Source organism: Lynx rufus, unplaced genomic scaffold (assembly GCF_022079265.1).
Source record: "Lynx rufus isolate CCGP_SWC_20201006 ecotype Redwood Valley unplaced genomic scaffold, mLynRuf1.p SCAF_1, whole genome shotgun sequence".
Taxonomy (NCBI): Eukaryota; Metazoa; Chordata; class Mammalia; order Carnivora; family Felidae; genus Lynx; species Lynx rufus.
The window spans coordinates 139,625,970-139,651,192 of NW_025814823.1; the positions used below are offsets into that span (position 1 = coordinate 139,625,970).

The 25,223-nt window shown below is 37.4% G+C and overlaps 1 protein-coding gene across 1 annotated transcript in view; it reads right to left on the bottom strand.

The window, feature by feature from the left end:
* Positions 1–25,223, bottom strand: part of ANKRD31 (ankyrin repeat domain 31) — a 138,123-nt gene that overhangs the window by 44,292 nt on the left and 68,608 nt on the right. The window contains exons 12-18 of the mRNA XM_047087997.1: positions 23,642–23,786; positions 19,023–19,075; positions 16,116–17,595; positions 15,322–15,486; positions 11,065–11,202; positions 9,863–10,005; positions 813–975 (exon numbers count right to left, since the gene is read on the bottom strand). Of these exons, the coding sequence (XP_046943953.1) occupies positions 813–975; positions 9,863–10,005; positions 11,065–11,202; positions 15,322–15,486; positions 16,116–17,595; positions 19,023–19,075; positions 23,642–23,786 (2,287 nt within the window). The remainder of the gene's footprint in view (positions 1–812; positions 976–9,862; positions 10,006–11,064; positions 11,203–15,321; positions 15,487–16,115; positions 17,596–19,022; positions 19,076–23,641; positions 23,787–25,223) is intronic.

Sequence of the window (25,223 nt, forward strand, 5' to 3'; positions counted from 1 at the left end):
GTCTTGACCTTGACCTACATGTGATCTAGCTCACTTGTAAAATATGAGACAATGATTATCCTTGGCTCTGACCAATCATAACAGTAGTATGATTCCTCTCTTGAAAATCAACAATTGTTAAGGATAGTATAGGCTGGGAGAAAAGTGACAGGGGTTCTTTTCCCAATCTTTCTGCCTCACTGGAAGAAAGGGCAGATATGTTCCTGGGTTTCTTGTATGAGTCAAGCAGGACAGAAAAGGAAGAATAATTCATTCTCCTCAACATTTAATACATTTTGCCTGGCTGTACATTCCCTTGAAATATTCTTTACACTATATCCACACATACACATATGTATACATGTATATTTCCTTAACAAATTCATATTCTGGCATCAGAACATGAGATTCTTGAAAAGTTGGCATCAGTCCAACTTTCACATGTACCATTACAAATTTTGAAGTAATGGAATCTTACTTCCAAAGACTGAGTATAATGTCAACCTTTTCCAGCCCCTCTACGAGTAAGCCAATCTGTGTGGATTCAATTACATCTCTATCTCAGACCCAATGTTAGAGATTAATAATGGTTTAATGAATAATATGGGCTCCATTTCAACACATAATTCCAAACCAACAGGATCATATGGTATATAAATTAAACCAAATGTGGAAATGCTAATTTCTAAAAATAATGCTTTTCAAGAGTTTAATAAACATATAAAACATCTACCCCAGTCATGAAACAATTTACACTACAAATCTGAAGATTTTATTTTTCTAAGCAGAGGCATACACTTGTATAAAAGAGCAGGCAATACTTCCACACATACCAGTGACTGTAGCATTACTTTCATCTCTATTATCAGTCTCAACAGCATCATAAGATTTCAGCAGCTTTTTCGTTTCTTCATCATCTGCTTCATCCAAAGCAGTATTCTGCTTTTGATTCTTTTGATTTGGGTTTGCTCCATGTTGTAGTAGAATCTCAGCTGCCTAGAAGATATTTTCCCAAGGTTATCTCTATAGACACCTTTCTGCTTTCGTTTTAAGACACCACCATTAAAAGTTATCAAAGTATAAAAAGCTATCAAAAAAGTTGGCAAACTCTGGTCAAGAAAATTTTTGATTAAATTTGATATGACAACTGTAAACTGATCCACTGATTTGGCCTGATCTGTCCTCACAGGAGAACCAAACATGATGACGTGAAAGTACCAGATATGCAGCCTTCAGGGCAGTTAAGAAGCAAATATAGGTAAAATGAGGTGCAAGATTTACTGTCTCTTTAACAGAGCTCTTTGTCTTCCTCCAACCTGCATTACAATATTTTAGGTATGTTACTTGTTTAAGAAATTTTATGAGCTAGGATGAGAATCCATAACCCTCCTAATAATGTCTATGCACACCTATTATGCATCCTAAATAACTTATATGTTAAAGGTAAAAGGCAATTTAGAATCTACTCCAACCCCATCATTTTAAGGAAGAGGAAACTGAGGTCAAGAGCTTGTGACATCGGGTGGAGGGTGATTTCTAATATAAATGAATTTGTAAGTTTACAAAGTCATTTATATTAGAATATAAAGTTGAATAACTCAAAGTTGTTGCATATTAGAAATTAGTGAATGACCAAAGTTAAAGATGTTACTAATTAGTTTATAGTATAACTCAGTTAGTGAGCAATAGCCAATGAGTCCATCTGAGTGAGGAAAGCAATTCAAATCATTGAAAAACCTGATCAAGAAAAGATGGCCAGGATTTTGTTAAAAATAGAGACATACTATGTGTCAGTGGCTTTTCTCTTTCTCCTTATGTCCAGGTATGGAGAAGCAGAGATACTTAGGAGCAGATGGGCCAGTGAAGATGACAAGGACAGCCCCTCATTTGTTCCATCAGCCCAGGGTTAGCATAGCATAAAAGAAAACACATTTGTTTTCAAGTCAAGCATATAGAACTCACTCCTGCTACTTACTAACTGTCCTTGAAGAAGTTTATTTACCATTTGAACCTCATTTTTATCACCTTTGAGAACTAAATGTGAGCCCTTGTCAAATATCTTATACTAGTGGGTCTTTAATGAAAGCAGTCCCGTCTGAGTAAAGGCATTTTGTTTTGTTTTTACAAGAAGGGGTGAGCAGTACCTCAATCCAGTAGTTTCTAAGCCTGAGTGATCAGTAAAGTCACCTGTGGAATTACTTAAAAATACAGATTCCTTATACCCTCTTTCCACTACTATATGGGGGAGAGAGGAAGCTTGTTTTGTTTTGTTTTTTAACAAAGGAAGCTTTTCTAGAGTTAAAAATTATGCCATATAAATAATGACTCTTCTGTGTGTTAGGATGAGGCCTTCCTCTAAGGCCTTGACCTTTATTTTTTTATTTTTTTTTTTAATTTTTTTTTTTTTCAGCGTTTATTTATTTTTGGGACAGAGAGAGACAGAGCATGAACGGGGGAGGGGCAGAAAGAGAGGGAGACACAGAATCGGAAACAGGCTCCAGGCTCTGAGCCATCAGCCCAGAGCCCGACGCGGGGCTCGAACTCATGGACCGCGAGATCGTGACCTGGCTGAAGTCGGACGCTTAACCGACTGCGCCACCCAGGCGCCCCAGGCCTTGACCTTTAATGTATTAACATGGATTCATTTAATATATTAGTTCCGAGGAAACAGAGAACTCAGCTCATTGGAATGGGACCCTGAACAGCTATTTTTCAGTAATGCCTAAAAGAACAGCTACAGGGCCACAAGGCACTAAACAGGAATGGCTAACAGAGAGCTCCAGGCAATAAGATAGGGTGGACCTGAGGAGCAAAGAGCTTGACAAAAATTAGGTGACCAAGAAGTAGGCCCCTTGCTTAACTTTTTTTTTTTTTTAATCCGCTTTACTAGGGTAATCACGATGACAACCATGACTTAGAAACATTCCATCATCATAAAAAAATTTATTATGGCTCTCTGCAGTCAATCTTTTCCCACCTCCCTTTGGCCCTTGGCACTCAGCAATCTGGTTCAATCACTATAAATTTTGCCTTTTGTAGTATTTCATATGAATGGAATCATACAGTATACAGTCTTTTTTGTGTGTGGCTTAAGTTAGCATGATGTTTCTGAGATTCATCCATATTGCTGTATCGATGGTTTCATCTGGCTACTTGCTAGCTGGTATGGGAACAGTGTTATAACAATGAATGGAAGTTACACCTATTCTGCCACGCAGACAGACGTGTTCAGGAACGCCTGTAATGAAGATGTTTCTAAGAATGCTACTTGCAGGGCGCCTGGGTGGCGCAGTCGGTTAAGCGTCCGACTTCAGCCAGGTCACGATCTCGCGGTCCGTGAGTTCGAGCCCCGCGTCGGGCTCTGGCCTGACGGCTCAGAGCCTGGAGCCTGTTTCCGATTCTGTGTCTCCCTCTCTCTCTGCCCCTCCCCCATTCATGCTCTGTCTCTCTCTGTCCCAAAAATAAATAAACGTTGAAAAAAAAATTAAAAAAAAAAAAAAAGAATGCTACTTGCTAGGTATGATGAGAAGAGTGTTACTTCAGGGAATGGAAATCACATATCATTTGCAATGTATGTGGTATTGAAGGACACTTGTAGTAAAGATGTTTCTAAGAAAAAATAGTTTGTTCCTTTTAATGATGTATCTGTGTATCCATCTATTTATTTATCAGTTGGGAGACATTTGGGTTCTTTCCAGTTTCTGGCTATTATGAATAAAGCCACTGTGAACATTTGAGTATATATCTTTATGTAAACAAAAGGTTCTTTTTTAAGATTTCTGTCTCTCTGTTGGACCTCTAGTTTTGTTCATGTTATTACTTTCCCAATTTTACTGAGTTGTCTTGTAGACTGCTGGGCTTCTTTAAAACCATTATTTTAAGTTCTTTGCCAGACAATTCATAGATTTCCATTTCTTTGGGGTCAGTTACTGGAAAATTATTGTGTTCCCTTCTTGGAGCCATGTTTTCCTGATTTGTTAACGTTCCTTGAAGTCTTGCATTGCTATTTTCACATCTGAAGAGACAGTCACATCCTCTAATCTTCCGAATAACCAGCTTTGAAAGAGGCATCTTCACCAGTCAGTCCATCTCAGGATTCTGAGGCTTTCTTAGATTTTTTTCTATAGATGTATTTGCTGCACATTTCTTGTTTTCTCTTGAGGGGAGTTCTTAAAACTGTATGCCTTCTATTGATTCCATGAAGCCAGGCCAATTGGCTTTTGTTTGTTTTTCCAAGGGGGGTTCTCTAAAATGTTCCCTGAAATCCTACAGAATTGAACTTTCTGTGTTGGATTACTAGCAAGTCTGCAAAGGCTTACTTTTGCTGCCCACGAGAGTGCACAGAGAGAGCTGGCCACAGAGTAGGGTAGTAGAAGGAGTACGTGGGTGAGGTGTGCAGAGCATTAGGGAGATCCAAGGAGCTACGTGGGGAGTTCTACAGGTGAGGCATCTCCAACAACCTGTAGGTAGGCTTCCTGGAGTCCACAAACTGGTTAGTTGGAACAACTGTGGAGCAGTTAGCAGCATCACAGAAGCTGGTGAGTTCTAAGCCTTTGCTGCTGTGTCCCCAGCCTCTCCCAGCCCTTCAATCTTGCAGATCACCTCATCAATTTGGGTGAGGCAAAAAAGAAGTGTGTCTCTTGGTGTGTATTTGTATAAGAGAAGAATTTCCTAAGAGAAGAATTGCAATTGCCAGCTATGATAGTGGATTTCCCATTTCTTTTTTAAAAAATTTATATATGAGAGAGAAAGAGAGAGAGAGAGGGAGAGAGGGAGAGAGGCAGAGAGGGAGGGACTGAGAGAGGAGACACAGAATCTGAAGCAGGTTCCATCTCTGAGCTGTCAGCTCAGAGTCCGATGCAGGGCTCGAACTCACGAACCGTGAGATCATGATCTGAGCCGAAGTTGGATGCTCAACCAACTGAACCACCCAGGTGCCCCTATTTCCCATTTCAATTCTGCTTTTACTTCATTTATTTTGAAACTCATTACTGTGTGCACCCACTTTCAGAACTGCTATGCCTTCTTGGTCAAATATTCCCCTTATACTTATGCAATGTCCCTCTTTATCCCTGACAATATTCCTTGCTCTGAAATCTACTTTGTCTTAAGCTTCCAGAGTCACTCATTCTTTTGATTATTGTTTTCATGGTGTATCTTTTTTCCTCATTTCCTCTTCTTCATAGCCCCTGGGAATCACTAATCTACTCTCTGCCTGTATGGATTTGCTTATTGTGGACATTTCATATTAATAAAATAGTATGTGGCCTTTTGTATCCATCTTCTTTCATTTAGCATAATGTTTTCAGGTTCATCCATGTGGTAGCATGTATCAGTACTTCTTTTTTTATGGCTTAATAATATCTTATTGATGTATACCACATTTTGTTTATACACTCATCCACTGATGGACATTTGGGTTGTTTCTACTTTTTGGTTATTTGGAAAATAGTGCTATGGACATTCATATACAAATTTCTGTGTGAACATATGTTTTCAGTTTCCTAGGCTATACACCTGGGAGTGATTTGCTACATTATATGGCAACTTGGTTTAGCTTTTTGAAGGAACTGCCAGACTGTTTTCTATAGCAGCATCACCATTTTACATTACCACCCGCAATGTATGAGAGGTCCAATTTTTCCACATCTTTGCCAACATCACCTTTACTTTTGAAAGATTTTTTGCTGAGTACAGAATTCTAGGTTAACAAGTTCATTACCCCTTGCAGTACTTTTTAAAGATGTTGCTCCTTTATCTAGTGGCTTGTAAAATTTCTGATGAGAGGTTGGCTACCATTCTATTTGTTCCTATATACATGTTTTTTTCCCAAACTTTCTGTTTCTCCCTTTTTCACTGGTTCTCAGCAATCTTATTATGGTATATGTTGGTACAGTTTTCTTCATTTTTCCTTTACTGGCAAGTTGGTAAGATTTTTGGTTCTGTGGATTTACTGTTTTCATCACATTTGGATAGTTTGGTCTTTATTGTCCAAATATTTTTTTCTGAGCAGCCCCCTCCTTTAGGATTAAGCTTGCATATAGATAGATAGATAAATAGATAGATAGACAGACAGACATATATCTGGGAGTATATGTCTATAGATATATAGGTATACATATATCTATATCTATACAGATATATCTATATAGATAGATATAGATATAGATATGTATAATATAACTTGATATTGCCCTACAGGTCACTGACGTTTTCTTATTTTGTTTTTGTTTTTTCAGTCTTTCTTCTTCCTTTATTCTGTATAATTTCTAATGTTTTATCTTCAAATCCAACGCACTTACTTTTTAGTATTTATATGCTGTTAACCAAGCCATTTGGTGAATGTTTCATTTCACATGTTTTATTTTCATCTCTCATAGTCTGAGTCTTATTTACACCTTCCATTTCTATTCTCATCCTGTTTCTGTTTTTTTCCACCGTCTTAAACATAACAGAGTGTATTAGTTTCCTATTACTGCATAACAAATTACTACAAATCTGATAGCTTACAATAATACAAATTTATAATCTCACAGTTCTGTAGGTCAGAAATCTGAGCGTGGTATGGCTGGGTTGTCTGCTCAGATTCTTCACCATGTTGAAATCAAAGTGTCAGCATAGACTGTGATAGTCACCTAAGGTTTAGGGTCCTTTTCCAAGCTCACTAGTTTTTTGGCATAATTCACTTCCTTGAAAGTTTATGACTAAGCTTCCTGTATTCTTCTTGGCTGTGGATTAGGGACTGCTCTCAGCTTCTAAAAGCTAGCTGCAGATCCTTGCCATATGGTTCGCTTTGATGCTTTCCTTCTTTTAAAGGATTTACCTCATTAGGTTGGGCCCACTCACACTCAAAGGGAGGGGATTATACACAATGTATATAGGTCAGTAAGTGAGAATTTTCAGGACCATCTTAGAATTCCGCCTACCACGTACAGTATGTAATTATAATATTTGTTTAACATCCATTTCTGCTAATTTTATTATCTATGTCATTTCTGGGTCTGTTTTGCATGATCATTTTTATGCCTGCTTATAGGTAATATTTTATACTCTTTTATTTAAACAATTTTTTTTGAACTGGTTGATAGACATTGTGATTTTTATACTGCTGAATGCTGAATTTTACTGTATTCCTTTAGATGTTGTTAGGCTTTGTTCTGGGATACATTGAGGTTATTGGAATCAGTAGGATCTTTTTGATACTTTCTTTAAAACATTAGAAAAAATTTACATTTATTTATTTTTGAAAGACAGAGAAGGACCAAGCATGGGCAGGAGAGGGGCAGAGAAAGCACGAGACACATAATCTGAGGCAGGCTCCAGGCTCTGAGTTGTCAGCAGAGCCCGACCCAGGGCTCAAACCCATGAACTGTGAAATCATGACCTGAGCTGAAGTCAGACGCTTAACTGATCGAGCTACCCAGGTGCCCCATATTTTCTTTTAAATTTTAAGGTGAATCCAGAGAAAGGACTAATTTGACTCAACTATGCAAGAAATACCTATTTGATGTTTCCATGTTTTATGAGTTCCTACCACTCTGGCTGGTGCAAACATAAACTACTCAGCCCCCTGTAAGCTCCAGCGATGATTCTGACAATCCTTCCTGCTACCTCTTTGCCTAACCTTACATGGTTTTCTTAAACATATTTGTAGATCAGCCAAGAATCAAGGTGGTTTCCTTCAAATTTCTGGAAAGTTCTCTGTGCAGATCCTTTCTCTCTGGTATTTTGCCCCATAAATTCTAGCTGTTGGAGACTTTTAAACTCCAAATTCTATCTTCTGAACTTGAGACCATAGTGCTGTTTGTTTTCTCTCTTCCTATGTTTCTGCCTGGAGACACCTAGTCCATATGGTAGGGCAACCATAGGATTTGCTTCCCTTCTCTAAAGAAGAAGAATGTCCTGTGCTGCATGTTGTACAATGTCTCAAAACTGCCATTTTATATATTTTTTCACTTTGTAGTTGTTAAGAGGGGAGGGCATATCTTGTCCCTCCCAATTTTTCTGGTACGAAAATGAATGTCCATCCTCACCCACTTTGTATCTTTTTCTCTCACTCTCCTTTTCCTCTTCATTTTACAAGGTGAAATACAGGACCATTTTGGAAAATAACTTAAAGCAGAAATGAAGATTTAAAAAGAATTTAAAAGTTGGAAAAAATAGGCTGTTGAGTAACTTTTCATGCAGTAATGCAAGAATAAAAAAAATAAAATATAAGAATTAGCTTTATAGGATATAGAATTGATACTGATTAGGTCTCTAATACCATATATTTACCTCCCCTGCTCTCTTTTTAATCTTTCTAATTTATCAATATTCTATCTAAAGATAAAGAAATAGGGACAAAGGGGAGGAAATTAGAAATAAAATGAGCCACTGATCAAAGAACTGCCACACAGAGGGAAAATGAAGGAAGATGTGAGGAAAGATTCTGGCAATATACCAGAGTCAAAGAAATTAAAATATCTTTAAAAATACCACCTCCTTCTTTCAAATAGAACATTTCTCTTTAAAATAAAGGCAGTACTGATGTGGAAGGTTAGTCTAAATGCAAACTTTGTCTATACTGCCTTAACATAAGGTCGAGCAATAGCAAACTACGGCCCATGAGCTACGTCCAGTCTGCTGCATATCCTTACAACAATGCTGTACGAAATCTTAGCTATGAGCACCACTGAATGCTGAGCTCTAGAAGTCCTTCTAATAAATTCTAAAATATAGGGGTGGTACTGGGGACCTCCTTATTTTCTTTGTTTTATATTCTATTTTTCAGGATAATGTCTAAAATCCTGATTTTCCTACTATGAAAATTTGGCCCTTATTTAAGTGGTTTCACTTTAAGTGGCCTTTTCCTGTACATATAACCAGTAAGTTCGTTGATCTAATGACTCTTCCTGCTTCCTTTCTTCCATTTCATGACTACATAACCTTGAGACTTTATCTTAGAGACCAAAGGGCTTCTTTGGTCAAAAGAAGCCACTCTGGACATTAGCCCACCCATCTGGTATTATTCTTCATCATTAGTTTATATCTCTTATCTCTGCAAATCATAAATTCCATAGTATTCCTTCACATGACTACCTTTAAACTGAATAAAGTGGGAATATGCTTTCATGAAATTAACAAAAAAATCATCAGGCTCTTAAAAATATCTAGGGACAGATAAATTGATGTTAGTGAGACGTTCAAGGTATTTTTTACATGAACCTTGGTTTTAATACTGTTATTCATAGTGGTTTCCTTAACTGTTTTCCAAATGAGACATTTTTCCTGAAACCTGTACTGCCTATTGATAACAACAGAAGTCTTCTCAGATTTGTCAAACAAAGATGAGTCTAAAAATCTTAGGAATTTTAAGGTATAGATGTGAGATTCAGTGTTACTGAAGTAATTACCTTAGTAATTTTTTCTTGTGATGGCTGTCTGATTAAGAGAAACAAAGGAGAAAAATACACAACAAATCCTCAGGAACAAGCAACATTCATTTGTACCCATTTTTTTGAAACCTCAAACCCACTGAGAAATTTTGAGTTAAAGTCTGTCAACATATATCATCACTACAACTAGGCTCTTATGCACAAGAGCCGATCATTTACAACAACTAAACATGAAATGTATTAAATTTATAGCCTGTGTTTACCCTGAGCCCTTTCATTTTATTCTGACTCATGTGAATTCTATGAACAGAGACAATGTAAAAATGATTCATTAGGAAATATGATTTTTCCAATCTATACACAATATCTTATTTTCATTTATAATTTTAAGTAGTTTTAAAAATCATTTAAGGAATCACTTTAGTGCTCAGTTTAAAATATCTTCATTTTCTTCATTCACTTTTCTAAGGAAAAGTAATAGGAATGCAATCTGATGTGCACTGTACCTTTAAATGACTGCTGGAGGCAGCATCATGTAAGGGCAGAATCCCACCTAGATTTTCACAATTAACATCAGCACCAGCTTTTAACAACTCTACAATTATATCATTAGATCCCTTACTAGATGCCTCATGGAGTGGTGTCCAACCTAAAAAAAGGAAAAAAGAAAAAGCCAAACAAGCTGCTGCGTAAAAATCAACATTCATGTAATATCTCCATTCTTAAGTTTATTTGCACTAATGTAATTAGTATCTATATTGATTCAAATGTATACACTAAGCATTAGACAAGAAATTATACTGAAAACCATGACCTTAAAATGTGTTTCATTTTGGGGGGCGCTTGGGTGGCTCAGTCAGTTAAGCATCTGACTCTTTGTTTTGGCTCAGGTCATGATTTCAACATTTGTTTGAGCCGTACATCCAAGCCCTTGCATGGAATTCTCTCTCTCCCTTTCATTCTCCCTCTCTCTCTGCCCCTCCAGCTCTCTCTCTCTCAAAATAAATAAATAAACTTAAAAAAATGTGTTTCATTTTTGTCAACAAATTGATCTCGGGAAAAAGTATTTCTTGATACAAGGGTGAAAGAAAAGACTCAGAGAACATAAAATATAATGGGACTAAATTTTTTCACCTCAGATATTAAAATAGAGTACGATCATGTCTGACTTTCTCATTTGTATCACTGCATTGTCACTTATCTCTTTAAAATGATATATGATTCTTGAAGTCAACCTCTGAGTTTTTCCCTCTGTTAATTCCTCACACGATGTTTGTGCTTGAGCAAAATGTTAGAAGATCAATTTAAAAATGGAGGCATAAATTAAAATTAACAAAGAGAGACAAAAGGAACTATGTAAAGAGAGGAGAAAGAGAAGGGACAGGGAAATGGGAAAAAATCGGCATTCTCTCCAAAGTGAGAGAATAGTATTAAGGCCTCTAAGGAAAAGGCCTAAATAAAGCTCCCCTTACTCCCCATTCTGTATACTCCCTCTGAATGCTCCCATATGTATGTTAGAAACTGCTTCAGAGGAGGTTATTTTAGCAACTAGAGAAAACCAAGATAAATTTAACTATTCAACTAAATAATATATTATAAAAAAGAAAGCTCAAAGTTAGCAGCCAGGATCAAAATTGGGAGGGGGGATGAAATGTGTAGTTCAGTGAGTTCAAGTGATAAAGACAATTAAAATTTAAAGAATCCAAACCTGCATTATCTTTTACATTCACATCTGCTCCGGATTCTATTAGAGCCTTCACCAGAGACAAATTTCCTCTTGTGGCAGCCAAACGAAGCCGGCTTTCCCTTCTGGCATGCCTCTTATTGATTCCAGCTGTTTTCATTTCTGAAAATTTGCCAAGCAAAACTGAGGCTTCTTTTCTGCCAAATGCTGATTATTACAAAGGAGCTTAGAAAATACAGAACAACTTCCTTAAAATATCCTAAGTAGGGTACACTATACAAAACATACATCGATATCATCATTGCTATTACTGTTTTAAAATGTAACTTGTGGAGAAATTGTAGAGCATCTAAGCACATTACTTTGCATTCATTCTAACAGTTAGTCACTCAATCATAAGATTAAAATAAACTTACTACAGTTCTACACTCCTCTCATTCTCAGTAGTCCTGTAATAATGGATAACATTTTTCTTAAAACAAATTGTGATTTTATAAAACTCCTCTATTCTCTATCTCAGTGAGTGTGTTTCTGATCACAAAAGATGCCAAAAACCGAATTATGGCCTATTGACTGGTTTTTCTTCCATAAAGCATGTAGTACAATATCATTATCCAAAGATTTTAAAATATATTTATTTATTTTTGAGAGAGAAAGAGGGTGTGTGTGTGCATGAGCAGGGGAGGGGTAGAGAGAGGGAGGGAGACAGAATCCCAAGCAGGCTTTGCACTGTCAGAGCAGAGCCTGATGCAGGGCTCTAACCCCAAGAACCATGAGATCATGACCTGAGCCAAAGTCAGGAGTCAGACACTTAACCGACTGATTCACGCAGGTGTCCCCAAAGATTTTTAAAAGTCTTTTCTTTGCACAAGTTAGAAAGACCTAAGTTGGAGCGAAAACACACAAACCAACAACAAAAGAACCATATTTCCTTCTTAATTTCTTCCCTAAACCATGTTAAAATGATGGTAAAAGATTTTTTTAAATACCATATAAGGACAAAAGAAGAGGAAACAATGGAGGACAGAGGCGTCAACAACTTTTTGGGAATCAGAAAATTAGTGACAGAGAAGAGTTAACTGACTTGGTAGACTGGGGGAAATGACTCAACCCAAATGGCTGCAAAAACAATTATAAAGAGAGTCCACCTGAACCCCAGCGCTTGAGGACATCAAGTACCAGGGAAGGCAGGGTGCATGCAACTGGGCTAGAAGTGCAGAGATTGACTGAAAAAAAAACAAAAAACAAAAAACCATATATAGAAAAGTTGGGAATCCAAGTTCCCTTCCCTAATCCTGTAGTGTCTGGCAACCATTCCTCTTACCAAGGTCCCCATCCCCAAGCCAGGTAACTGGAGGTTATTTTCTGTAGCAATTGTATCAGAGAAGCTTCAGAGTGAGACATAAGGCAAAGTTGAGGTTTAGAGTGATGAAACAGAAAGGATATTCATTATACCAGTAGTTCTCAAATGTAGTCCCAGATTAGCAGTTATCAGTATGACCTGGGAAATGTGTTCAAAATGCAAATTCTCCAGCCCACTCCAAAAGCCTACTGTAGAGGGCAGACTTTAAGATAACTCCTGGGGAGCTTGGGTGGCTCAGCCAGGTTGAGTGTCAGACTCTTGATTTCTGCTCAGGTCGTGATCTCAAGGTTGAGACACTGAGCCTGTTTGGGATTCCCTCTCTCCCTCTCTGCCCCTCCCCTGCCTGCGCATGTGCTCTCTTTCAAAATAAATTAACTTAAAAACAAAACAAACACAAAACTTCTAATGATCCCCATCTCCTGGTATTTATGGCCTTGGATAATCCCTTCCTCTTGAATAATTTGCTTCTAACCAATAGAAGACCTCAATATCAAGAGTATATTTCATTCCCTTCATTAGGCTACAAGAGACTAACATTTTCTGTCTTGCTAGCAAATTTGCGCTATCACCTTCAACTTGCATGTTTTGATGAACCAAGAGGACATGCTGGAAAAACTCATGAAGGAAGAAACTGAGGATGACCACAAACTGGCCACAACCCTCAAGGAACTGAATTCTGACAACCACCACATGAGCTTGAAAATGGCTCCTTCCCTTGTTGAGACTTCAGATGAGACCTGTCTTGGCCAACGGCTTGCTTGTAGCCTATAAAATAAACTGAGCAGAAGACCTGCTTAAGCCATACCCAATTCCTGACCTGCAGCAACTATGAGGTTGAAAAATGTGTGTTGTTTTAAACTAAGTTTGTGAATTTGTTATATACCAAGAGAGAACACACTTAATAAATCAGATGTTTTGAGGCTAGAGTCCAGCAATATGTATTTTAATAAGCTTTTCAGGTGATTTTGATGCAGGATAAGGTTTGCAAACCACTGCTTTAAACCTTAAGACCCTCTCCCTGCTCCATTTCCTAAATGCCAGCAAGAGGATTCTTTGATTATATGAATCACAGGAATAGTAACAGCCTCATGGCTATCTTCCACTGACGTCCAGACAAAATCATATAGCTCTTCAGAAATTTGTGCTCAGTGGGGTGCCTGGGTGGCTCAGTCAGTTAAGTGTCTGACTTCGGTGCAGGTCACGATCTCAAGATTCGTGGTTCCGAGCCCTGCGTAGGACTCTGTGCTGACAGCTCAGAACCTGGAACCTGCTTCAGATTCTGTGTCTCCCTCTCTCTCTGCCCCTCCCCTGCTCATGTTCTCTCTCTCTCTCTCAAAAATAAACATTAAAAAAAAGAAGAAGAAATTTGCACTCAGGAATTCTTTACTGGAACAATAAAGACATTTTATGTCTATTATATATATTCAATATTTTATATACATATATAGAGAACGTATTTTAAAATTATGAAATACCCAAAATGGCAGACCTGCAGTTTTCAAGTTTGAATTGAAAAATCTCTCCCAGTCATTGTTACTGTGAATGGTCCAAACCTTCTCACCTTGTTCTTTGTGTTATAGCAAAGGAGGTAGGCACATAATAAACATTTTGGGGCAAAAACTCTAAAATTCTTCAAAGTTATTGTCATCATAAATTTCTACACCATGTAACTAAAATTTTAAAATCTGGAAAAAAAAAACTAGAAAGGAAACAAAGAGGACTCAATTTAAACTTGCAAAAAACTTCTTCATAAAGTCAACTGTTGTTAATACTGAGTACTTTTTAATAGCATTATACTTTATTAATAAATTAATAAATATTAATAATTATTAAAAATATAATATTGAATACATGGTATTAAGATTTATTTTTAGTTTGTGAATTGGTTTTTTGAGAGTGAGTAGGGGAGGGTCAAAGAGAACGGGAGAGAGAAAATCCCAAGCAAGCTCGTGCTGTCAGTGCAGAGCCCGACACAGGTCTCGAACCCATGAACCATGAGATCAAGAGTTACCTGATCTGTAACCAGGAGTCGGAGGCTTAACCAACTGAGCCATCCAGCCACCCCAATAATATTATTTATTAATAAAGTATAATGCTATTAAATACTCAGCTTTCAGTTACTTTGTATGGGATCTATTCTTTACTCTCTGGAAGCTCAAGATCCTTAATTATATCTGCAGAGATTCTTTTTCTAAATAAGATAATATTCACCTCTATATAAAATAATATCACAGGTTCCAGGGATTAAGACATGGACATGTTTTGGAGGACCACTATTCAACCCACTACAGGAGGGATGTATAAGAAGGTCTTTAGATTACACAAGAGAGGGACAATGGGACAAGGTTCTAAGAGAATGCCTAATCCAGTGTCCTTCCTACCTCTTAAGAAACAATAGACAAATGAACTTTTCAGTGTTTAATATTTAACCTGAAGTGGCTTGGCCCAGCCTATTGTTCACCACAGCCTTATCTCCAAGGACCATCAAAAGAGAGTTAGCTTGTCTATATTGCCAAGCACACACAGTTCATTCATCTGACAAAATGAAAACCAGTGGCTACTCTTTAATTTCCCTTATGTTGAAAGGGCTCTCTGGAAGCTGTTAAGTGATCTGGCAAAGTTCAGATGTGCTGCCCCCACTCAATATCATTGCTGTCTGTTTATTTTACCTCCTCTAACATTTCAAGTTAAAAGTCTTAGGCAGAAATATGACAAGAATGTATCTGAAGACTAATGGATTCTCAAGTGGCACTTTATAGTAAAACCATCTGATAAATATAGCTGAAGTAATCTTATAACCTAGTGAATGAGAAAAAAAATCAACCGTAAATGTGAAAGTTTAGCAATTCCCTGAAGTAGAGTGGATTGCTGGGATTGATCATGTCAACTTTTACCTAGACAAGTATAGAAATACAAACCTTGGCTGCAGGTAGCTTTCAAAAAATTTTGTCTTTTTCTCAAATTCCGGACTTTTTTGTGTTTCTGGATACCAGTAGACATTTGAATTTCAGAATCTGTTTTTTCTTTTTTCTCAATGTTTCTCACAGAGTTTTCATCTCCATTGATATTAGTTAATTTCTCACCTGAAAACCAAACATTTTGCAACATACAGTTCTCTTTACTAGCTACATGATTAGAAAAGAGTCTGGTCACATAACTGTTCCAAGTTTCTGTTCCAACCTGGACTGGTGTGTGTGTGTGTGTGTGTGTGTGTGTGTGTGTGTGTGTGTGTATGTGTGTTTTAAGGGAATGAAAGTCTTAAAAAATGTTTTTAGGAGTGCCTGGCTGGCTCAGTCAATAGAGTATGTGACTCTTGATCTCAGGGTTATTTATGAGTTTGAGCCCCAGGTTGAGGACAGAGATTACTTAAAAATAAATTCTTAAAAAAGTATACCTTTATATAACAAAGTGTGCTGGATACAATACTTACAGGAATACAGTGAACCACTGAAATCAAATGAGCTAACAATTTCCTGCTATAGAAACTTCTATAATTAACTTCTATAAACATCAATTTATCAACAATCTTTGATGATAATAGTTTGATTTTCAAGTCAACAATATTACTTAATTAATAGTATCCCTAAATTATACTCTACATGTCCTGATTCTGGTCAGTTTGGGCATAAGGTGAGTGGAATTCAGTTAGAAATTTCTATCAAATAAGTAAATCTATTGGAAATGTGTACTAATCAAGAAATATTATTAATACCTGGTATATGAGAAATTTCTTTCTCTTCTTTTTGTCTAAGTTGTGAGACATTGGTCAATTCCTTATTAATATTGTCGGCAGAATAAAAAATTATATTATGTATGGTTTTGTTCTCTGTAATATCTTGTTTCCTTTTTTCAACTGTAGTTGTTTCTATTACATGAGAATTAACAACTGCAGACAAAGGCCCTTTGGAAGAACTTGGTTTTTGACTTTCATCGTTGTAATCCCTTTTAGCGTCTTCTCCCTCATTTACCTTTTCCACAGTATGCATATCTGTTTGATCCATTAAAGGATCTTGAGGCCTTTTGAATAGCTCCACATGACTAGTCAACTTTGAAGTTCCCTGTGTTGAAAATGTTCCTGGACAAAGCTCTGGACTGCCATGTGAATGATCAAAAGAAGTTTCATATGTGCATCGTCCGTAATTTGCAACATGTTGTTCAGGACCTATTGTATTATCTGACTCAGAAAAATCAACAGCTTCCTGTTGTGGAAATATGGTTAGACTGCAAGCTTTTAACTTATTTTCCTGTGAAATACGGTCTTCAGAAGGGAAAACCTGTTGAAAATCCATTTCTTCTCTATTTGTTATATTCTCTTCACAATTATAGTGGTTTTTGCAACCCGTAGAACATACCACTTTTTTAGGTGTTATAGTCTTCTCAGAGATATAGCAATCATCATCATCACTAAGATTTTCCTTTATAAAGGATGCGAAAGAATTTTCCCACTCATTAAGGCTCTCACCTTTTTGACCCAAGTTACTATTTTCATGAGAAAGGCTAATGTGTTGTTGTTCTTGGTGAGTGTCAGGCTGCTGAGGTGTAGTAACAAGTGGTAACTTGATTTCTTTCTGTAAGGAAAGTCCTGAGAAAAAAACAGCTTCAGCTCCATGAGTGGATTCCAAGCATTTTGTTTCCTGATTATCTGATAAATCCAGGCTGTGGATATGTGTCTCTTTGAGAACTGAACAAGCCTCCATACTATTACCTAATCCATTTTTCAGGCTTGACGGAGCTAGGCTAAAAAGTTTATGTGACTTTTCTGGAAGGTCAGCAAAGCCTTGGAGAATATCTTGTTGACCAGTAACCAATCTATTTATTCTTCTGGAAGAAGAAACAGCGACTGTCTTTCTTGGAATGCTTTCTTGTTTTGCATCATCCACTTGAGTTCTTTTATGCCATGTGTTTCTTCTTCCTCTGGCTTTAGACACATTTGTGCTAGGACCTTTGATATCCTGGAGACTGTCTTTTCTGAGTCCTCTAATAGAGTGTATTTGGTTAAGAGCTGATTGCTTATGCATGGATTTACCAAATTTTGTGTCTTTGGAATCTCTTCGGTAATGTTCATATACATCTTTATTTATAAATAAACCTTCTTTGCTTCCTTTATCAACTTTTACATCTTCTGATTTCTGTCTGTTGGAATTTTCATCACAAACAAACCCAATGAGATTTTTAGAACTGAATTTTGGTTTCTAAAGAAAGAAAACATAGTTAGCTTTAATTTTCCGCTGTAGCTCTATATTCAATTAACTCAGAATTGTTGATAAATGAAATCATTATGCCATTCAATTTTATGATTTGATCTAAACACAGCACCTGATGGCATATATATACAACGTCGTATTTCAAAAAAGGATTAACAGAAAAAGGGAAATGTAGTAGATTAAGACTCATTATGTGTACTAATCCATATTTTTTGGTTCACATTTTGTTTTTGCCAGTATTCAGCACTGTTCCTCTTATTAGGCATAATTCAAAATTTAATCTACTTAATTTTTATAGGCTTTAAACATAACCCAATGAGAATGCTTTAGAAATATTCTCCTCTCCCAATTGTTATACAGATAGAGCTAGAATTGAGAGTTTTTTCATTTAGTATCTGACAGACTATAGGTAGGGCAGGAAAAGAAGGGATTTAAAAACAAGAAGACAGCCTGGGTGGCTCAGTCGGTTGAGCATTAGACTCCTGATTTCGGCTGAGGTCATGATTCCAGGGTTGTGGGACTGAGCCCCATGTTGACCCCATGCTGAGTGTGGAGACTGCTTAAGATTCTCTCTTCCTCTGCCCATCTCCCCTGCTGGCATTCTCTCCTTCTCTCTCAAAATAAAAAAAATAAAAATAAAAACCAACCAACGAACCAACCAAAAAAACCCCAAAAAACAAACAAAACAAAACAAAACCCAAGAAGGCAGATAGGCTCCCAAACCAATCTGCATGAAAAAACTGTTGTGGGCTGCTAAGATTAAAACAGGGACACTGCGGGCGCCTGGGTGGCGCAGTCGGTTAAGCGTCCGACTTCAGCCAGGTCACGATCTCGCGGTCCGTGAGTTCGAGCCCCGCGTCGGGCTCTGGGCTGATGGCTCAGAGCCTGGAGCCTGTTTCCGATTCTGTGTCTCCCTCTCTCTCTGCCCCTCCCCCGTTCATGCTCTGTCTCTCTCTGTCCCAAAAATAAATAAACGTTGAAAAAAATAAAAAAAAAAAAAAAAAAAAAAAAAAACAAAAAAAAAACAGGGACACTGCTTCCTCTCAGTCACCACAAACCAAGCCCCAAATGAAGAGTAATGGCCCACAGTATAAAGTTTGAAGGAATGGGTTGACACCTCTGGCCAGAAGAAATTTGACATGGATGATAAACCCCATGGCTCCATGAAGAGGAGGAAAAAGGAAATGGCTATTGACACATCAGTGTGCCAAAATATGCTACCTTTACTCAACTGCTTCCTGAACTAACAGCCCAGAACACTGATTCTCACGTAACTATTCCAAAGTTTCTTAAAAGCAAGGTGAAGTCACTGTTCCTGATGAATGCTTTAACCATCTTTCTTTCCACTCTGATAATCTATAAAATGGGCAGCGTGTGCAATCTATAAAAATGTTTACTGCTAAACAGCACTATACCTTGTGCTGGTGTACATCCTCTATGTCTGATAGGTCAGTGCTGTTCTTTTGAGCTATAAACAAAAAGAGAAAATCAAAGAAAACAGCCTCCTGTAGTCAGACTCTAGACTTCTAAAACCAACAAGTCCTTTGCCATGAGAAAACCAGAGGGTAAGTGAAATTATGCAAACATTTTCCATTCAAATTGGCACATATAACGTTCCTATAACTAATAACTTTCATATTTATTAGAAACCCCATACTATCTTGAGAAAGCTGAAAATATTTCTGTAGGAAAAGCAATATGGCCCCAACAAAATAACAACAAAGACGGGCAATGAACTATTTCTATATTTCCCACAGATATATCCAGATATGGAGCTGTCAGCAAACTACTTTTATATAGCAAAAAGTATTTCATAATTAACTGGATTATCATTTCCTAATATGTCTGCTTAATAAGGTTCTAGTCTGAATGCTTTGTTCTCTTAAAAATGAAACATACATGCATAGAAAAGGCCAGTCTTGAGAATGCGTAAAAGATGGCTTAATAAAATATACCTAGGTTGATAATAAAAGTACTTTAGTGTCTCTTTTAAATCCTAGGGGTAGAATTAGTTACCTATATATACATTTGGCCTCAAAAGACAAAAGCCTAGAAACAGTGCCTTATACGTAGGAGGTATTCAATCATTATCTAATAGAAGAAGGAATAATGAATGAACATCTTAGGTGTGATATGTAAACAATTTAAAATTCTTTAAATACACTAGGAACTAGAAATATAAAAATATTTTAACAGGGATGTAACTGGAAAAAAGAATATTTTATTTCTTGGGAATAATTTTCATGATAGCAATCAACTTACAACGAGCATAATGAGGCCTGGCATTCACCTACTCACCTCATACAGAAGACAGTAAGTAAGTTCATAGGATGTCCTTCAATGAAGCAAACAGGCTTGGAGCACAGTCTCTGGAGGCTACTCCTGAGTTTCTATCTTTACTCATTTGCTTAGCAGCTGGGTGACCCTGGGTAAGTTTCTTAATATCTCTGCCTCAGTTCCATAAAATGAAGGTAGTAATCGTCCCTATCTTACAGAATTGTTGTGAAGATTCAGTAAGATAATCCATGTAATCCATGTACAGAGTTTAGAGGAGGTCCTGACACATAGAAAGTGCTCCATTATTAATTTTATTATTTTTTTTTCAAGAGCAGAAAGGACTCTGTGCCTTTTCCTAACTGTGGTTCTTAAATAAGACAGCAAGAAAATATTTCATAGGAACCACCATTTTGGGCATGGTTCCTAAGAGAATCTGGAAGCTAGAAAGGGGCTTTAATCTCCTCTTAGTTTCAAGAGTCTATATGCTCTAGTATAACCAATTTGACAAAAAAATCTATACAAGTATCAATTCTGAGGTGGTGAATGTTGGTGATGTAGCTGTAATTTTTTTCACTCTGTTATTCCAAGCTTCTGTCATATGTAAGGTACTGTACTGAAGCATCTTACATACATCAACTCTAATCCTCACAGTAACAATCCCACAGGTATCTAAGTAGAGGAGCAGATATTAGAAGCCCAAATTTACAGATGAGAAAACTGAGTGTTAATATACCTTAGGCTATAAAGTTACTAAGAATGAACTCCTGTCCTATACCAAAGAAGATGTATTTTACTCTAAGAAAACCACCAAATATTATTGCATGAGGGAGGTTTTTTATCCATCATTCCCGTAACTAAAAGCTATTCAACTCAAATTTAAAAACAGAAACTCTCAACTAGTTTTTTCATTTATATTGATGTCAGCTAATAATTAATGACAGACTTCAAAACTTCAAACAAGAAATATTCAAACCACCTACTAAAGCATGATAACACAGCCCAGCTTCGTAAATTCCCTCACCAAGGAAGAATGGAAGCTAAATCCTAAGAAAAAAGGCTTGGGATCCTTTTCCATGAAAGAAATTCCCTTGGGTAGGTGTAGGTCAGAAGTGGGCATTAGTGAATAGGAGATTCTGGATTTGGAGAAAGGGCTATAATGCTGGAGAAAGCACTCTCAGAAAAGCAAAACAATGCATGCTATTAAAATACAGCAGTAAAGAAATTAAGCAGATTATCAAAGCAAAAATTTAAAAACATACATGCTTTGGCCTCCAACTGAATATGTGCAATTTTCCACATAGCTTGAAATGTAAATGTAAGTGCAATAATTTATCTCAATGAATGGAAGCATGAACAATCTATCTCAATGTGCTTTTACAGCCTGGCCTCAACAAGGTGTAGTCTGTCCCTCTTATTTTCTGATGAGACTGGGCTACAGGGGAAGGAGTGTTTTGTTCTAAAGAACCATTAACTAATTGCCTCTTGGTGGCCTTTAATTCTCAATGAAGTTATCTCGTTATTATAAAGTAGGGTGTTGGGGTGCCTAGGTGGCTCAGTCAGCTGAGAGTCCAACTCTTGATTTTGGCTCAGATCATGATTCCAGGATCTTGGGATCCAGCTGTCAGGCTCCATGCTTAAGATTCTCTCTCTCTCTCTTTCTCTGCCCCTATCCACCACTTGTACTCTCTCTCTCTCTCTCTCTCAAAAAATAAATAAATATTGCTTCTCGGCCTTTTGGCTAAGATCAAGTGTAAAAAAATAAATAAATAAAATAACATAGGGTGTTTTCATCCAAGTCTTAGTTCTTTGTCAATAGCATTCAAATAGTTACCTCTTAGGGAAAATGTTATTAACATATAGTTTGGTAAAAGAGAATGAAGCACACATACAGCTCCTGAAGGTAAAGACTTTATTTTGTTTGTTTTGTTTAAAAGGACTAGGGGCGCCTGGGTGGCGCAGTCGGTTAAGCGTCCGACTTCAGCCAGGTCACGATCTCGCGGTCCGTGAGTTCGAGCCCCGCGTCAGGCTCTGGGCTGATGGCTCGGAGCCTGGAGCCTGTTTCCGATTCTGTGTCTCCCTCTCTCTCTGCCCCTCCCCCGTTCATGCTCTGTCTCTCTCTGTCCCAAAAATAAATAAACGTTGAAAAAAAAAAAAATTTAAAATAAAAATAAATAAATAAATAAAAGGACTGACACACTACTTATTCAACAAATATTTACTCAATGCCTACTGGGTACAAGGCACTTAAGTATTCATCACCAGACTAAACACAAATCCTTTCCTTCATGGAGCTTAGATTCTGGTGGGGGAAGACTGAAAATAAAAAATAAACAAATTGTCCAATGTGTTAGAAGGTGTTAAGTGCTATGGAAAAGGGATAAATAGAAGAGTAATATAAGGTAAGAAGGATTGGAGTGTGGCAGTTTGAAAAATATGTTCATAAAATTTTTGGTATTTCCTCCTTTCAAAAGGTGGAACTTCGTAGACTTAGTGACTTACTACAACAAATAGAATATGGCATAAGTGCTTCCAAGATTAGTTTATAGAAAGCTTGGGGCCTCTGTCTTGGGTGTGTTCTCTCTTAGATCACTTGCTCTGAGCCAGCTACAAGGCTGTCAGCAGCTCTATGGAGAAAGCTCCGGTGGCAAGTAATTGAAACCTCCAGCTAATGAGCAGTGAGGCAATGAGGCCTGCCGATAAGCAGGTGAATGAGCTTCAAAGTGGATTTTCCTGCCCTAGCCGAGCCTTGTGATGACCATTCCTCACTAAGAGCTTGGCTGCAACCTGTAAGAGACACTGATTCAGAACTGGTTACTCAGTTAAACTGCTTCCAGACTTCTACTCCGCAGAAACTGTGAGAGATAATACGTTTGGTATTCTGAGATGCTAAATTTCGGGTAACTTGCATAGAGATAGGTAACTAATATGGTGAGGGTGGGAAAGAGGTAGGTTGCAGTATTAAATAGGATGGTCGAGGTCTCCCTGAGAAGATGACATTTAAACTAAGACTTGAAGGAGGTGGAAGAGGCATATTTGAGAAACAGCAAGGAAGCCAGTGTGACTGAAGCTGAGAGACAGAGGTAGAGAATGGTAGAAGTTAACTGGTTGGGTGGCCAGCTCATATAGGGGCCTGTATGCCACTGTAAGGATGCTGACATTTCTTCTAGATTAAATGGAAAGCCACTGCAGGGTTTGAGCAGAGGAATGCTGTGATCTTACCAAAAAATCTAACAGATGCATTAAGGAGAATATAAAGAAAGTGTCATGCATGTAAATTATTCTTATAACCTTGTTATTGACAACTATAAATCAAGTTCTTTGGTAGTTCAATTTTTAAGTGTAATGGATGACAGGGCAAAAATATAACCATAGGAGAAGATTCTTGGGGGATGGAAACAAAAACAATCCTGACCATACTCATAGAACTACATCATATCATGTTAGCCAAAAAACTGTCAGGGGAGTGGGGGGGGACCAGAACTTTATAAAAGTTTTCTTAACTGTTTGTAATGCACAACTAGGAAAAAGTACCTTTGATATTATCCCTTTTTTCTCTTTGTTCTTTTGGAGTCCTTACATTATGTGCATTTGCAAACAAGTCAGTGTGCTTTACTAAAGGAGTGGAGCAAGGACACCACTGGATAGACATTCTCACAACTAAGGAGGAAAGGAAATTAAATTTCTGTAATTCTAAATTCAATTCCTGTAACTCTCTACCAACATGATGGACAGATATAACAGGCCAGTTTAATCTTACCTGATGTAAGATGTTTTTGGTGTTTAGGAATATATTTCTCAAGGAGACGCTTCATACGTGAATCTTTGGCCTCATCCAAAGCACACTTTCCATTGTCACTTCTAAGTAAGGGATCAGCTCCATTCAAAAGAAGTAACGCTGCCACCTACAGGAAGACCGTTCATGTGAGCGTGCCCAGACAAAAGGTATATTATTGCAAATGTGTGCTGGCTTACAACTCTAAGCAACATCGGATATTTCTTTCAACAAGAGAGCTTGGGTTTATCTGTAACATCTTTGCCCAATAAAAAAATTAATGCAACTTACTGAATCATAATTTGTTGATATACATATCCTTTCTCTTACAAAAATAGAGAAAAAGGGGGAAAGGGAGGGGGCAGAGAGGGAGAGGGAAGGAGGGAAAGACTGAGGGAGGAAGGAAAGATCAGAAATATAGATAGTTCAGGTGCTGGTGAAACGGATCTAGAGGTACACCGAGAATTAGGTGTCGGTTCTGTAGTAGTAAATACAAGTTTGACATGTTCCAGGAGATGGTTATGTCATCTTCCATCTGTAGCTGTGTTGCCGTTGCTCTTCCCCAGTGTCAGGGAGAAAGAAACCAGTCAATCCTTAATTGTTCCTACTCCTCAAGTTACCTCCTCATGATGCTCTCCCTGACCTCCTCATCCACTGCTGCTGCCTTTTTTTGGGTACATATTTTATCATAGTGCTCAATATATATTACACTTATTTCTTATTAATCTGTCTCTTGGGCACTCTAAGGTTGTTGAGGGTGGGACTATGTCTTTCTTTTAAAATTAATTACATATGAATAGGAAATTAATGAATATAATTCAAAATATAGAAGACTCAGAAAAGTATACAATGAAAAATAAGTTTCCTCCTCTATCCCTGAATTTCAGTCATCTAATTTTTTTAAGTACTATAGTTTTCTTCTGAATTTTTTGAGTTAATCTAGTCCAACATGTATATATGTATGTATACATACAAATATGTACAGATTTTCTTCTTACCCAAGTGGCCATAGTATACATTCCTCTATATCTTGCCGCCCCTCCCCCAACAAAAGAGCTTAGAAATTGTACCATGTCACTATAAAATGAACTTTCTCATTCTTTTTAGCAGCTGAGTAATAGTCTACTATTGAATGTACTATATGAATGTACTGTATTTTATTTTATTTTTTAATTTTTTTTAATGTTTATTTTTGAGAGACAGGAGAGACAGAGAACGAGCAGGGGAGGAACAGAGAGAGGAAGACGCAGAATCCGAAGCAGGCTCCAGGCTCCGAGCTGTCAGCACAGAACCCTATGCGGGGCTCGAACCCACGGACCGCGAGATCATGCCCTGAGCCGAAGTCAGTTGCCCAACTGACTGAGCCACCCAGGCGCCCCTGTATTTTATTTAAGTACCCTATTGACAGATGTTTAAGTTGCTTCCAAGTTTTTACTACAGGTATATGTCTTAATCATCTTTATATTCCCAGTGCCTATCTCAGTGTCTGACAAACAGTAAATATTCACTAAGTACTGTTTAATACATGAAGAATATAGGGGCGCTTGGGTGGCTCAGTCAGTTGAGC